This window comes from Amphiprion ocellaris, chromosome 2, assembly GCF_022539595.1.
Source record: "Amphiprion ocellaris isolate individual 3 ecotype Okinawa chromosome 2, ASM2253959v1, whole genome shotgun sequence".
In the NCBI taxonomy this organism is placed as follows: Eukaryota; Metazoa; Chordata; class Actinopteri; family Pomacentridae; genus Amphiprion; species Amphiprion ocellaris.
The window spans coordinates 26,546,191-26,561,588 of NC_072767.1; the positions used below are offsets into that span (position 1 = coordinate 26,546,191).

The 15,398-nt window shown below is 39.9% G+C and overlaps 3 protein-coding genes across 5 annotated transcripts in view; all 3 read right to left on the minus strand.

The window, feature by feature from the left end:
• The window catches only part of psmd1 (proteasome 26S subunit, non-ATPase 1), a 41,248-nt gene extending 31,017 nt beyond the window's left edge, over positions 1-10,231 (minus strand). The window contains exons 1-16 of the mRNA XM_023284135.3: positions 10,056-10,231; positions 8,023-8,066; positions 7,340-7,413; positions 6,740-6,909; positions 6,311-6,519; positions 5,910-6,053; positions 4,850-5,076; positions 4,225-4,285; positions 3,972-4,100; positions 3,737-3,825; positions 3,551-3,629; positions 3,277-3,450; positions 3,015-3,126; positions 2,427-2,623; positions 1,814-1,909; positions 1,191-1,255 (exon numbers count right to left, since the gene is read on the minus strand). Of these exons, the coding sequence (XP_023139903.1) occupies positions 1,191-1,255; positions 1,814-1,909; positions 2,427-2,623; positions 3,015-3,126; positions 3,277-3,450; positions 3,551-3,629; positions 3,737-3,825; positions 3,972-4,100; positions 4,225-4,285; positions 4,850-5,076; positions 5,910-6,053; positions 6,311-6,519; positions 6,740-6,909; positions 7,340-7,413; positions 8,023-8,066; positions 10,056-10,071 (1,886 nt within the window). The 5' untranslated portion in view covers positions 10,072-10,231. The remainder of the gene's footprint in view (positions 1-1,190; positions 1,256-1,813; positions 1,910-2,426; positions 2,624-3,014; positions 3,127-3,276; positions 3,451-3,550; positions 3,630-3,736; positions 3,826-3,971; positions 4,101-4,224; positions 4,286-4,849; positions 5,077-5,909; positions 6,054-6,310; positions 6,520-6,739; positions 6,910-7,339; positions 7,414-8,022; positions 8,067-10,055) is intronic.
• Positions 1-15,398, minus strand: part of LOC129350376 (kinesin-1 heavy chain-like) — a 118,930-nt gene that overhangs the window by 67,931 nt on the left and 35,601 nt on the right. The window lies entirely within an intron of this gene.
• LOC111577727 (uncharacterized protein C2orf72 homolog) lies at positions 11,953-15,335 on the minus strand. The gene is made up of 3 exons (XM_023284141.3): positions 14,496-15,335; positions 13,859-13,972; positions 11,953-13,339 (listed from the first exon to the last, which is right to left on the minus strand). Exons 1-3 carry the CDS (start codon positions 15,235-15,237, stop codon positions 13,242-13,244), a joined length of 954 nt encoding a protein of 317 aa, XP_023139909.1. The 5' UTR covers positions 15,238-15,335; the 3' UTR covers positions 11,953-13,241.

Sequence of the window (15,398 nt, forward strand, 5' to 3'; positions counted from 1 at the left end):
ATGCAAATTGTGCATCATCATTTTATTTCTGTGAAGACCTCTGAACTCATATCCATTGTTAACAAACAGAGACTTTGTTGACTTAGTATGAAATGAAGAAACATACGATATTCGACCTTGGAACTGTCGTCCATATATGTTTGTGTGCATGTTGGTCCGGGGGAGCAAAGGAGTTATCCTCGCCCCATTAGGGCTGGAAGTTGGAGAAGAGTAGGCAAACTAAATTGCTCTGGTTCAGAAGTCTTTCTAAACAAAAGGATGATTTACACAAGGTTTATCTAACAGCCAATTGATCCCACAGAATACCACACAGCCTTTTTTGGGCTTAAAAATGGACACTGATATTTGTGTGCTGGCTAGGCCTTCTGTTTAACAGTGCTCTGGTGTCCGATGGGTAAATTCACGTCCATTTAAGAGTGATGAATCCCTACGACTAGCCAGAAAAGAGTATGTGTGAGTGACAATGACAAGAGCATCTAGCTTTCTCTGACAGAGAAACGCCTTCCTTAAATACCGGGAAACTACTGGAAATTTGCCTCAAAATTGTTCTATCATATTAATTCATCTTATTATTTGTACAAAATTTCAAAATTAGGGAAATTCAGGGCAAAAGAAGCAACAATAAAGCAAAATCATGTGCCATATTGCATGTGTATAAACAGTGATGTGTCACTGCTTACAGGTGAATGCATTATCACTGGTGCTGTGGGCTGGTGGGTTCTGTAAAAAGTGGGTTCTGTAAAGCGTCTTTAGACAATTTGACCTGTAACTGGCGCTATATAAATGAAATTGAATTGAATTGGTCCAGACATTTGGTGGTGCTACCAGTATGTGAATGCACAAAAGAAATGATATGAGTATTAATCAATAAAGACAAGCAGTACCAGTATCAATGATGGGATTCATATAATCCAAATCATATTTGTGCCAGTACATCCATGATTTCTTACCATCACATCTTGAGGAATATGAAGTTTTTTACAAAAGCTGTTTGTTCTATTCAACAAAATGACTCAAACTATAGAAATGCATCAGTGTTTAGTTTTGTCTAACTGTGTTAGTGTACTGTCAGATAAATAAGTGGAATTTTGGCTAAAACTTCAAGGCTCTACAGAGAGAGGCCTTTGATGCATGGAAGTAAATAAATAAACAGGGTGTTGATAGCTGAAGGAAACGACTCTGGATCCTACCTGAACAAGATGAAGCCAATGGATTCAACGGCAGCCCTTCTGACGTCATCATTCACATCACTCACCTTAATTAAAACAAGCAAACAAAGTTAATAAGTAAAGCAGATACTAAGACTAAAATTAAGTAATGACGCAGCTCTCTTACGTCCCTCTGTAAAAGAACTATGATCCACTATCACACTCTCTGGTAGCTTTAGCTTGCACAAGGTGCCACCTACAGGACAAGTTCTTCACACCTCTGCAAAATGTTTGCACATGTTGCATATTCTTTACTGTGTCCTAAACTTCTACTTTGACCCCTCTATTTTAAAATAACGTTGTGCAAAATTAACCCAGAAAATTATTCCAGGTGATTTTTATAATGCCAAAAGTATTACTAACAGCTGCCTGTCCTAATTGAATCGAGAACTACCAACACTTTAGAAACAATTTAAATGTCTGTTTGTTTATACTTAATCATGTCATTTACTCCCAACAGAAATTAAACAGTCATAAACATGACATCTAAATAAGTAGCATCAATCATGCAGTCCTGGATCCTGGTTTGTGCCTCACTGCCAGTATGACAAACTTTTCTTCCCTTCATAAAACGGCTGCAAACAAGGGCAAAAGGAAACACTTACAGCGACATGTAGCAGGCGTCGGATGGCCTTGTTGTTCCCGGAGCCACAGTAGGCCATTCCCACAGTGTACATACCAGAGCGCCGCAGGATGGGGTCCTATCACAGACAGTGAAAGAAAGCAGGACTGAAAGACTTTGTCTGGTTGCACATCTAAGTTCAACATGGTATGAGTCACTTCCCACATCCAGTTCTTACAGGAGAATTCTCCGCACACAGTACAGAGGGTACAAGGGTAAAAAACGATGTGAATCATATTTTATGTCCTTCACAGTCATCAGGTCTCAACAAAACTAAAACATGGGGGACTTTGGATCAAACACAGCACTCTCCATTGTCAAAACAGCAAATGAAGGAGTATCTTTTAGAACAATGGTGCTACATGCCACTGGTAGAGTTAGATAATCTTGTAGAAACAATGCCAAGGTCCATTATTGCTGTTCTGGTGGCTTGTGGTTGCCCAAAACCCTACTAAGCTTCTTTATATTGTTTTTCCTGTTAATTTGTCACACATCTGTCTATGTATAAGCTGCGCCAATGTCAAACTACTACAGTCTTCGTTCTTTTGATTGAATACAGCCTCTCTGACCTCATGGTGTACATGATTTGCTTGTACCTTGTCTCTGCATAGGCTTTCAATGAGGGCATCAGCCTCCTCCATGCGTCCATACATGACCAGAGCGATTCCCACTGCCAGACCACGCAAGATCTTCTCGTGCTGTGTCTCCTGAGCGTAGCCCACCATGTCTTCAATTGCCTGAGCTGACTTGGAGCCCAGCATGACCAGACCAAGAGCCAAGCCTGCAGCTTCACCTGCAGGTTCATATGACATTATTCAACATGCCTTGTTTTGGCTTTTTGTTGTTTTAAAATAAGATGTTAATAAGTCTACATACAATTCAATTAAACAGCAATGCAAGTGAGAGACAAGGCAAAAGGAGCACATATAAAGTTGACATATATCTGACTATATTTCTTTGACCACAAATAATTTTTAAGATAATAAAAAAACACACATTTCTAAGTCAATGCATGACATCATTCAGTCACTGATATGTTCAGCATCTAACACTATTTAAGATGTTAACTAAATTTTTCGGAGAAGCTCAGGGCAAACACCAGTATTTTTTTAATTTTGAGCAATGAGGAGCAAACTGAAAAGCCCCCGTCAAACTCAGAAAACCTTAATCAAGGGTCTACACACCAGTAACAGCATCATCCTGGTACAGGTTTGACTTGAGTAAGTCATAAACATCCTGTCTGGCTGTGCCCAAAGCAGCCAAACCCAGGCCAAGGGCACCACCATGGCGGACAATCTGTGAAATCAGACCATCACAGAGGGAAAAAAATGATTAACTGACACACTGAATAAAATTAACTTCTGATCTTAACTGTGAACTTTAGATGGCAAACAGTAAAATTGAATATTTAAAAAAAAAAAAAAAAAAAAAAAAAAAAAAACTCACATCATTGCTGGCATTTTTGAGCTGACTGAGCAGGTAGTCAATGATGTCCCCGCCATGGTTGGCATGAATTAGTCCCAGAGCATACAAGCCTCCTCCTTCCTGGTAGGCAGAGCCAGGAGAAGTGTCTTTGGGCAAGTAAGTGGCCATTAGTTGGAGCGCCTCTTTCTCATGACCCTGAAAAAAAACAGAATGTCGTGTTAAGATTCAACAGACAAACTGGAATAAAAAGCTTTATGGTTTGTTTTATAATATCATTACTGTGGCACAACTGTACCTTGTGGATGACACCCAGACTGGCTGTGGCTGTGAACTTTGCCCAGTTGGTGGCTCTTGCTAGCCATTCTAGGTTTTCTCTGCAAGTACAAACAAAAACTTTGGTCAAAGGCACAAAGTTACTGTTTCTTAATCTCTTTATGCCATCTATGGAGTGCTTTGTTTGTCATTCTAACAGCACAATTACCTGAGGAACTGGTCACTTGTGGTCCCTGTGTGCATGAAAGAGTTGGCTATAACCGTGGCTGTGTGGCACACTGAATTTCGAACTGCATCCTGGAGTAACAGAGGAAAAAAAATGAATGTTTAGAAGGAAGATGTTGAAATTCATTTAGTCACTTCTGCACATCTTCAGTTCTTCAAACAATAGTTAATTTATTTCTGATTTCCAAATCATTCATTCCATTGCTAAACTAAGTTACCTTTGTGTTTTTGAGAATCATTAGATCTGTATTGTTATTTCGAATTAGGAACTGCAGGTGCAGCTCAATTGCCATCTCCCCACTAAGGATCTTAATCATCTTGGCGTTCTGGTCTTTGGGCTCATCTTTCTGCAAAAACATAAACAGGAAAAACAGTGATTTGACATCCATATAAAAACTGGATTATATGGACACATAAAACTGACTGGCACCAGGTAGAACAAAAGTCAACCCAACAATCCAAAATTCTTACTGTCTCAGCTGGCTTTCCAGCAGGGGAGCTGCCAGCTTTGTCATCCGTCTCCATTGCGTCACTGTAATGCAAACAGACAAGCAAATAAAAACAATCAATTTTGCATCATTTCAATGCAAGCAACTAACTTGACATCTCAAATGATCTAATGTATAGATTTAGTTAGTCTTTCCTGGTCTACTACATAGTCACACTGATTAGAGTTTATTCAAACTCTGATGTTCAGTGTGTATGTTTACCTAAGTTTAGTTCATTTTACCAGGTTTGATTTAACGCCATTTAAAAAAGATGCACACAACAAAGTTCATAAGGCTAAACGTACAACATTTTGACATGTAAGGATCCAATCTCGTATAATAAATTTCTTTCCGGTATGTTCAATGTTCTGCATAGAAATTAATGTCTTATAGACTGAGCAAAAATCTTTTTCTGTCATGCTTGAAAAGTTCATGAGTTGTTGATAACTTTCCGATTAACTTGCAGTGTCATAAAAAGCATACACGGACATTTCCTCGAGTTAATTGGAGATATAAGCAAGGGAAAGCCCAAACCCCTTGTAAACATGAGCCAGGACAAGGTGCTTGAGCCTAGGTATAAGTTGCGTCCCTTTTCTCTAGGCATCTACCTGTCTTTGTCGGGTGTGGGCACAGTGCCTGTGTTTGTAGAACCAGGGACTGCAGGAATAGGAGTTCCAACAGTACGCAAGTTCTGAATGACAGATGACAGGAACTGCTGGCTGGCGCTCTCATAGAGGTCAAAGCAGATCTGGTAGGCCATGAGCAGATTGTCCTCTTTTACCAGTTTCTCCAGGATGTCACTCACCGCCTGTGGGTCGTCCAGGAAAATCAGGCACTGCAGCGGAGAGGAGAGGAAAATAAGAGAGTGAAGTTGGACTCAGAAAGTCTTGGAAAATCAAACATGGTGAAATTAGAACAAACTGTAAACAGCAGTACCAAAAACTGTTACACAACATAAAACACACAAATAGCTCTCAGTGTGACTCAGGGCTAACATTGGTAGAGTTTTACCATCACAAGGCGACGTGTATGCAGTTACAAAAATTTGTTGAATAGTAATTAGTCAAGGAGGAAAATAATCTGCAACTAACTGGATAATGAGGGTTTCAGTTTGATATCTAGTAGAAATATAAAACTGCCAGTTCCAGCTTCCCATATATGAGCATTTCTTGATATCTTTGTCATATTGCATAGTAAATGGAGCATATCTGGAATGTGGACTGTGAATTGAGTAAAACAATTTAAACACATTCACTTGGGCTGTTCAAAATTCTAAACAAAGGTTACTATTTTCTGACATTTTGACAGAAATGTTACCCTATTTATCAATACTGAATAATGACAAAGCCAATAATCTCATACTAATTATATTACAATAAAAGCATTGTAAGTAATCAAAGCACCAAGTCATAAAGAAAAATTGTAAAGGTGCTGAATGAGCAAAAAACATCAAAATAGCCAATAGAAATTACAATTTCTAAAACATAAGGGACCTATGTCCTTGATGTAACTTTCTATTTTACGAAAAATAATCCAGCTGAGTAAATAAAATTTCTGCTAAAGAGGGAGAAAACAGATCTTAGTAAAATATATTTCTCTCACAAATTACATGTATGACAGCATGGGTAGTCACAGAAATAATACAATGTTTGATAGTCCACTGGTTACCTGACAGACATTGATGAAATCAGGTTTTTCCAAGTTCATGTAGAGTTTCACCAGCACCCGCAGCACCTCGTTACGGAACTTCTTGTTCTGCATCAGTGACATGCACACCTTCAGGCTGTAGGCAAGAAGGCCGCTCACATCATTCTGAATGACAGGAAAAATGAAAAAGTTAATAATTATGCAAATGTCTCATGCCAAGAAAGACATAACTAAATCAACAGCAGTAATCAAAATCTAAACCTTTTTCTCCTTAAAATTATGCATGTACAAGTCACATACTCCACAATATGCCATCTCATGAAAAGTGTGTTAGATTTTTGGAGAAGACTATGAGTGTTTAAGCTTGCATTAAACATTCCAGACAAATCTAAAGTTTGCAGTGAATAGCAGAAGATGCTCACCGATTCTAAAATGGTCTTCTCAAACATGTCAAGACGCCTGGTCTCCAGGGCGATGCCAATGGCCTGCTTGTACTTGTGATCGTCTAGGCAACGCAGGAACATCTTGTTTACGATGCCCTCAAGGCGGGGGTCGATGCTTTTCTTCTCCTCATCCTCTGGCAGCTCAGCATTCTCTACCCGCAGCTTGGTATAGTGGTCAATACATTTGGCTGCAGCAAACAGAGGAAGGGCATAAAACTCCTAAATCCACTGATAAAGTTCAGATTAATATCTTTTACATATGCGTTTTCATTTCAAAAGAGCAAATGCTGATTAGCTCAAAGCATAAAATCAAATTATAGATTTCAGTTTTTACATTTATGTTCCAGACCTTTGGTACAAAACACAACACAGCAGCATACTAACGGAGTATTTTTTTTAATAACTCACCAATGATGGTCTCCACATATTCTGAGTCATCTGTGACGCTGAAAAGCTCTCCAGCACCAAGGGCGTAGTTTAAAGACTCTTCAAAGGCCCCGAGATGATAGAAAACCTTAGAGGCCACCAAGGCAGCAAATGATCTGCTCCGAAAAGTCTCATCCTCATACAGGACCTCGCTGTGAGTAGACATGAGCCGGTTACACAGGACTGAAAAATGCACTGGCAAGATGCACTTTTGCATCACAATGGAATTTAAAAGGTAAAATCTAAATTATCCTTTCTCTGCTAAACAGAGCATGTTCTGAAGCAAGGTAGGATACAAATCGACTCAGCATTCTATTTGATTATATTTGCTGGAAAAAACATTCAGCACCTCATTACTTCAGGCTAATTTCACACCACACTGCAAGATTTTATTTGTATGTAGTTTATGAATATTGTCTTGAATGCATTAGCATTTAGAGAGCACTTAGTATACTTTGAGGTAAATTTATCTTTCTCTATGTTTCAAACACAGAATTAAGTAAACTATGAGCTTAAGTTATTGCTGCTTGATGTTGCATTCCTATGTCAACTATCGCTTGAAAACTCATTAACAGTACTTACATTTTATCTACAGATCCTGAAATCTCAGCCCAGAAGTCATTCACAATGGCATCTAGCTTGTGCAGAGCAAACTCCTGCAAGTACAAACAAAGACGTTGCTTACACATTTATTCACTGCACACTACAGCTTAATTTATCGTTAATAGTTTCGGCACAAAAACAAAACCTTGTTTCTACTACAGTCAGTATCACGAGACAACTTCGGTTTTATGATTACTCAATTTTTTTAATTAATGAAATTAATGTAGAAGAGTAGAATTTAGCAAACCTGACTGGAACCATGATTACCAAATCAGAGCCGTGCATAGCAAGGTATGAAGAACTGCTAATTTTCCTGTTCTATCTTGCATTGGAAGTTAAATCAAAGACTACAAAATCAGGACAGGCAGATCTTAAAATTTCTGTACTAGCCCGAATACTTTATGTGCCAACAGCATGCAGCACATCAAAACCCTAAGGAAACCTCCAGTGGCCATACTGACTTTGATGTAACCATTTACACAACTGTAGAGATAAAATTGTTTTTAGCTTTTAAATAAGCTGCTGAATGTGTACATGCAAAAGCCTTTAACACTGGCTTCTGATAAAACATTACAAGTCAGTGTCCTACAATTTCCTAAACATTTGTATATCAGTTTGCCATCTTTAGGCACCAAGCCCACTAATCTGTAACCAATTCTTACCTTGAGCTGTGGCTCCTCCTCATCAAGAAGTGAGATAATTCCAGCTATTAAAAACAGTAAGAAAGATGGTATCGATTAAGCTCATATTCCTTCTTTTACAGAGATATACATCTTGCAGAAACAATCAAAATCATGGTCCAAATTCAGAAAAACACAAGCTTCAACTCAAAACAATATAAAAGTCTCTGTTTATTTATTTTTTAGAAATGTTTAAATAAAAGTGAGGTTTTTTTAAACATTTACCCTTTACTGTTGGGAGGCTGTTAGTCATGATGTGTAAACAAGATAGTACTGTGAGCAGGACATTGCCTGTGACTACAAAGTGATGAGTACAGATTGAGAGAGGAGGCTGCAGAGTAAAAGAAGCACACTTTTCTTTACTGGAAAACGATGAATATATGATCAAATAATTAGCCTCATTAGTAATGAGTCAAGCCCTAACAGGTATATACTGTATTTCAATGCAGCCTGGGGACTTAACATTTTAATAAAATGTCACATAACATATAAGGATTCATCCACTTAAACGTTTAAATACAGTAGTATGTAATCATCTCATGATTAATACAGAATTTGTATATTCATGTAGTAAATGTCAGGTGCTTGTGATTAAAAGCCTACCCATTCAAAGAAGAGAATTGCTCAGATACTGGGACTATAATTACATTTATTGATACATCAGCAGGTTATCGACAAAGCCAAAACTGTGTTAAAAAAACAAAAAAACAAAAAAAAAAACATGTTAGAAACGTAGTAGATAACATACAGGTAAAATGTCTAATTGGAACTTCAGTGTAAAACTGTAAAGAAGCAGCAAAAGTAGCACTCAGGATGTATTCATTTTACATTCATGATCTTAACTTTTTTTCTGTTTTTCTTATGTGTTGTCTTTTACTCTTGTTTTAGTCCAACAGTTTTAATTACTCTATAAAACTGATTGTCAAGCACTTTGAATAAAGTCAGTGTATGATAAAATGCCATTTATTAAATGTGCTTGTTTAATTCAGACGTATGCCATGGGGAATTACTTCAAATATGAAGAAAAATTTATGTTTTTGTAAAGATCAGAGGTGAGTAGCTGGTACACAGCAGTGAGGGTTAGGGTAGCTGGTACAGAGCAGTGAGGGTTAGGGTAGCTGGTACAGAGCAGTGAGGGTTAGGGTAGCTGGTACAGAGCAGTGAGGGTAGCTGGTACAGAGCAGTGAGGGTAGCTGGTACAGAGCAGTGAGGGTTAGGGTAGCTGGTACAGAGCAGTGAGGGTTAGGGTAGCTGGTACAGAGCAGTGAGGGTTAGGGTAGCTGGTACAGAGCAGTGAGGGTTAGGGTAGCTGGTACACAGCAGTTAGGGTAGCTGGTACACAGCAGTGAGGGTTAGGGTAGCTGGTACACAGCAGTTAGGGTAGCTGGTACAGAGTAGTTAGGGTAGCTGGTACAGAGCAGTGAGGGTTAGGGTAGCTGGTACACAGCAGTGAGGGTTAGGGTAGCTGGTACAGAGCAGTGAGGGTAGCTGGTACACAGCAGTGAGGGTTAGGGTAGCTGGTACAGAGCAGTGAGGGTAGCTGGTACAGAGCAGGGAGGGTTAGGGTAGCTGGTACAGAGCAGTGAGGGTAGCTGGTACAGAGCAGTGAGGGTTAGGGTAGCTGGTACAGAGCAGGGAGGGTTAGGGTAGCTGGTACAGAGCAGGGAGGGTTAGGGTAGCTGGTACAGAGCAGGGAGGGTTAGGGTAGCTGGTACAGAGCAGGGAGGGTTAGGGTAGCTGGTACAGAGCAGTGAGCCCTGGTGACTCATACACGACTGTCAGCACGGCCGCTACTGAAACTGAATTTAATTTTCCTGTACTTTAACAGCTTTGCAGTAATTGAAGTGTGTCTCCTTACTGAAAAAACACGGTGAAACCCAGTAAAAACGGCTGTGTTGTTGCCTGTCACCGGTCAACGGCTGCCTGTCTGCAACATTAGCTGTGTGACTCAGCTAAATCAATGGCAGCTAGCTACACTTACGGCTAGCAAAATAAAGACACCCTCCCCGCCTTACCGGCAGATGTTATCATGGTTGGATCTTTATTCCCTCCTCGGCCCCTCGCTCCTGGTTCGACGGTGAAATTCCGTGCGATTTTCGGGGGAGTTACAGAAAATAAAAGAGTTGTAGTATGTGAAAAAGCACAACTGAAACCCAACGCAGCCGCTGCTAAGTTCTTTTTGTTCAACACCGCAAGTCCCCTTCCAAAGGACCTCCTGTTGGGTGGCTTCTTTTGCGCCTGTTTACAAAGATGCAACAAAATACTATTTTATGTATTTAACACGAGCCACCTGAGCAACTCATTATAGTTTAAGAATTAAAAGTAGTACCCTTTTAATCATATTTAAAAATAAGGCAACTCTGAAAATGTTTTACTTGTACGTATCTGATTTATGGACCGGCATTTCAAAAGGCAGTCTGACGTGAAACAGCTCTTTTGGCAGTCGTCTGAGCAGTTCACTCAACTAACTTAAGTCGGAGCTCTTTAAATGAAATCACATTTAAACAACTGCTTTCCACTAGATAAAGAACAATCTCGTGCTAAATTAACTTAATAAGTTTAATTTGTGAGATTAAGATCCCACCGTGTTGTTTGTGGTGTGAATTTACCTAAATGATTTAAATATTAATGATAAAAAATCCTATAAAAATTATATTTAAAAAAACAAAAAATTTAACCTACCGAAATATCAAGGCTAGGACCCTACAGTATTAATAATTCTAGAGGTTAAGCTGACTAATGTAGAATCAAAGATTATACCCTCCAAACTGGATTCCCATTGAGCAAACTTCCTTTTTCTTAGTTTTACTTTTTTTAAATTGTGTTTTATTTCATTGTACATTTTCAGCTCTCCTTTTGTTGTTTTTTCTTTTTTTGTACTTCTTTTTTTTCTCATTTATATTTCTGTTGGTGAAATGGAACAACTTCCCTTTAATAGGAGGAGACACATAGCAAAGGATGGTGACCATCTGCCTCGACCAGTTAGGGTAAGTGTAAAGGGGAGGGACAACAAGATAACAGAGACAAACACATAACAAACAAGGGATTGCAAACATGGATGGGACAAGTCGACTGCAGATCAGACCTGTTCAGCTCCAAGGCCAGAAACATCTACAGACAGGTACAGGGGAGAGAGGACAGAGAGGACAAAGCACAAACTACCAGAGAGAGAGAAGACACAAAGTTAATAACATGCATTAGCAAATACAAATGCATGGAGGAAATCACAAGGGTTAGCATGTGGGAAGGTAAAGAAAATGTCTATATTAAAAACAAACAAAAAATCTATAAAAGAAAAAATATGAAAAAGAAAACCAACTAGCTAAAAACTAAGAGTGAACGTGACCAGAGCAAGCAAGGGGGGTGTTCAGAGCCTGAGTTCAATAAGTTTGGTTTTGAGGCCCGAGTGGGAAATTGATAGGAGAAACAGTGAGGGTGACTGAAGCGGACTAGGAGCAGAAAACAGAGTTGACACATCAGGAATGTATTGTGAAGCTAAACCATTAAGGGCTTTATAAACGGACTGTGAAATTTTTAAACTCAATTCTGTATTTCACTGGAAGCAAAAGCAAATGATTCAGAACAGGGGTGAAGTGATGGATTCTTCTTTGTACCAGTTGAGAGCCTGGCAAGTATTTTTAGTTAATTTTGTTCAACTGCTCCTATTGTGGCATTTGACTTTGATTTGAGCTATGTGTTGTTTGTGTGCACCAGACAAAAAAAACCCCAAGTTGATTATCAAATGAGGTGATATGTTGTCCTGCTGGCAAAATGTAACAGTACTGTGTTTGTTTTTCCCCAGTTGTGCCACCTGATATCCATTTTCTTTAGCCCGATTTAAAAAAAAAAAAAGAAGCAAGGATTGCAATTTTTTTTCCCTTTTTTTTTTTTAAACACAGCCACACCTTCACACAAGTTTAAATGTCTTTATTTATTTGAATGAACAGACCAGTAGTCTTCATAAATACATTTAAAGTGACAAGCTGTGTTACATTTCTACTACAGATAATGCTAGTGTCGATAGCACTCACCTAAGGCACAAAGTCCCATTAAATGAAAGTGAGAATTAGAAAACAAAATTCAGATTGCTGGAAACTAAAAATCTGGTAGGCCACTTAGGTTTCCTAGTTATACCAGTTTTCTGTTCAGCAGGTACAGTTCTTCATCTGGCCCACAGTCTCACATAGCCGGACTATTCTGTGGTGCAGAATGATCAATGAATGATGAAAAACACTCTGGTTTGTTTGGATTTATTTAAACCAGTCACAGTCATACTGGGGGAGCTCATTATAGGATGCAGCAATGTGTTCCTTCAAAATAGTGACAGGTGGAACTGTTTTAGTGAGTAGTTTGCACACAGGTAGGCTAGAACTGTGATTTAAAATGGCTTATTTGAAAAAAAAAAAACAACAAAAAAAACAAATAATGCTGCCTTAATGCTCAATTAAAATCTTATGTCAAAGTTAAAATTTTCAGTGTGGTACGCTGGTGTTGACACTTCCTTGAGCAAAGAGGATTTTGAAAACATAACACAGATAAAGTCGAGAAGAAAGCTGCATAAAATGTGTAAGCCAATGGGAGGATTATACCTGCAATCTATGCCCAGTAAACCAGACCGCTTGGTCCATAAGAGCTGCATCAACACACAAATATATGAAAATGCAAAATGTATAAAGAAGGAAAACTGACATTTTGGAGCAAAGACCCTTTTCACAGTCACATGCAGTAATAAAGCTTGGTCCACTTTAAGGCCCCTAATAAATCAACTGATATTGTGCTTTCCCAGATAAGTGTTCAGTTAAATTCACACTAACCAGTTGATACACAGTGACTCAGCCCTTTTTTCAAGTTAGTAATCCACGCCTGTGCTTGATGACATGTTAAAGTTGTACTTACGTTGTAAGCTTGCCTTTCCTTACTTCAGTCTCAACCTATAATGTTCAAGTTTCTATCAAAGGGCTTCTGTCAAAAACCAAAAAAACACTGTGGTGTTAAACCAAGCAGCAGGTTACAAGTACAACACATCTTTTTGTGGCCAACTATTGTAAAACACACAGCGCGTAAACCAGCAACATACTGCTTCACTTCAGGTATCATGTTGGCTGTAATGTTATAAGGCTCTGTAGCACCAAGAAGCCAAGTTTTCACAGTAAAAGCATGATTGTCCACAGTGATAGACCTGCAGGTCACGTGTCCTGACATCAGCTGTCTCCTCCAGCTGAGTCTCCATTCACATGAGATTCAGCAGACAAGGCACTGGTTTTCAGAGGGATGCCTTCCTCTAGGCTTCCACTGTCACCTGAAAAACAAAACACAGAGAAAGTGACTAATTAAATCAATACAATCTTATATAATCTGACTGCAGTGGGAAGGCAATTTATGTTTTCTATATATGTGCTCTTCAGAGTTTTTCTTTCTTGTGATTGATCTCATTTACTCTTTTGAACTCTTTCCTTTCAACCTGCACCATCAGCTTTAATTTCACTTGGTCACTTTCTAAAGCTATTGTGCTATCGAGGCTGAACTGGCCTATTTTGCTTACTTAGGTACAGATTTTATTTGTACATCAAAGTCTGTAAATCTGACACCAAGTAAAGAGTAACTGAGTAAATGTGTTTGTCTGCTGGCAACCTGTATCTTTGCCTTTTGCCTATGTTGTGCAATATCTAATCCCAGTACAAACTTGAACTGGTTTAAACAATGGATCAAGAGAAATAAAAGAAACAAGAAGAATAGTGAGGAACCGTTGTAAGGTAATATCCCCTGGGAATGGAAATATACAGCTCCACAGACTGAACTTTTGGGTGATTGCTGCTACCTCTTTGCCTGCTGCTTGCAGAGTTGTTGGCCTGTCCTCGGTCGTCTCCTCTCTGATGCCAGGACCAACATTGGAATGGCCAGAGACGCGGGTTCCCTCTATCCCTGGTATGATCTGAAAGGCAATAATAAGCGCTTTAACTATTTGGCAGCCTATCCAAGGGCCTGATTGTTTCATGAATGCCCCCTTTGTTCCTGGGCCTTTGTGGCCATGCCTGGGAAGAAAAATGTGTGGTCTTGTGAATGTCATGGACTGACCTGCACAACAGAGTGAGTTAACCCAGATAATCACTGTTTGCCTGGTACTTCAATAGCAATAGTACTCATTAGAGAATGTGCACTGATCTTATTGTGTGTGTAAAGATGCTGTAACTACCATTTTTTTTCCCCGTTTTGGTGATCTCATAGTGCCTCAAAGCTGCATGAAGTCCTGGTTAAATTTCGGCTACCAGGGTTCAAACGCCATATTGACAAGCCATGACTTGTGTGTCAGCGTTTGTGTGGGTGTGTGCGCGCGCAAACAAAGAGCAGATTTCACCAATTACACATTATGATTGCACTAAATGCAAGACGGAAATGACTTTTTTGTTGGATTATTATGTGTAAAACCTAAACGTGGACCCTGTGTGCTATTACACCTGCTGTTTGAGATGAGTTTATAACTCTGCAGGCGTTTTTCTTGATGCTGAGCATTTTGTCCTCCGTCCCGGGGATGAAACAGCCGACCCATATTGTCTCCGGTGAATGTTTGTGGAACACTGAGCGGATCAAACACTCCAGCTGCTGCGCGCACTGACGCGTCTCGGCGCTTTCCTGTGCGGTGCGTATTAATCCAATCAGAGCCGGCCGGGCGATTCGGGCACGTTTGGTGCGCGCCTTTATGTCCCTCAGGATCTCTCTTAAACACGCTTCATTAGGACTTTGTCTGACAAATGCTTCTCTGAAGATGAAGATGATGACGGGGGAGTCTATCGCTCGCTTCGGGCTGTAAATATTCGCTCTGCTCGAGATTGTTTTTTGAACGTTTCCACCGCGCTTCTCCTTCTCTTGCTCCTTTCCCAATTCCAGATTCTCGGGCCTCGCTGTCAGAGGGATTTCGTTGCTTTTACCCGTCTCTGTCTTGCAGCAAACGCTTTCCCCTGCTGGATCACCGGGGCTGCTGGGCGGACAGGGCTGGAGCTGGCCGCTAAAGGTCGCAGGGCTGCCGTTGTGGAACATGTCACGTACGAACTCCATCAGCAGCTCAGCGTCGTCTCCGTCCACCTCTTTACTTGTACAGGCGTCACTGACCAAATATATCCTCTCTTTGCCTCCGATCAGAGACACGATCTTTTGAAAGTCCCTCTCCTCTTCCGGCACTGTGTCCTCCGATGCTGCCATCCTCGCGTAATTCGCGGCTGTGCAGGATCCGTCAAAAATGATTCCCAGCCAACCTTCCTATCCGGCGGACACAAAACTTCCTCTCGGTCATCAGGAGTACCAATGGGGATGGTGAGGATAAAGGATCGACGCGTATTTCTATTGGCTGATGGGTTAAGTGG

Excerpts from the sequence above, each read along its gene's own strand:
- LOC111577727 (XM_023284141.3), bottom strand. The coding sequence starts at position 15,237 with ATGGCAGCATCGGAGGACACAGTGCCGGAAGAGGAGAGGGACTTTCAA. Across the intron at positions 13,973-14,495 it reads AAACTCATCTCAAACAGCAG|ATCATACCAGGGATAGAGGG; the intron begins GTGTAATAGCAC and ends ATTGCCTTTCAG. Across the intron at positions 13,340-13,858 it reads TGCAAGCAGCAGGCAAAGAG|GTGACAGTGGAAGCCTAGAG; the intron begins GTAGCAGCAATC and ends TTTGTTTTTCAG.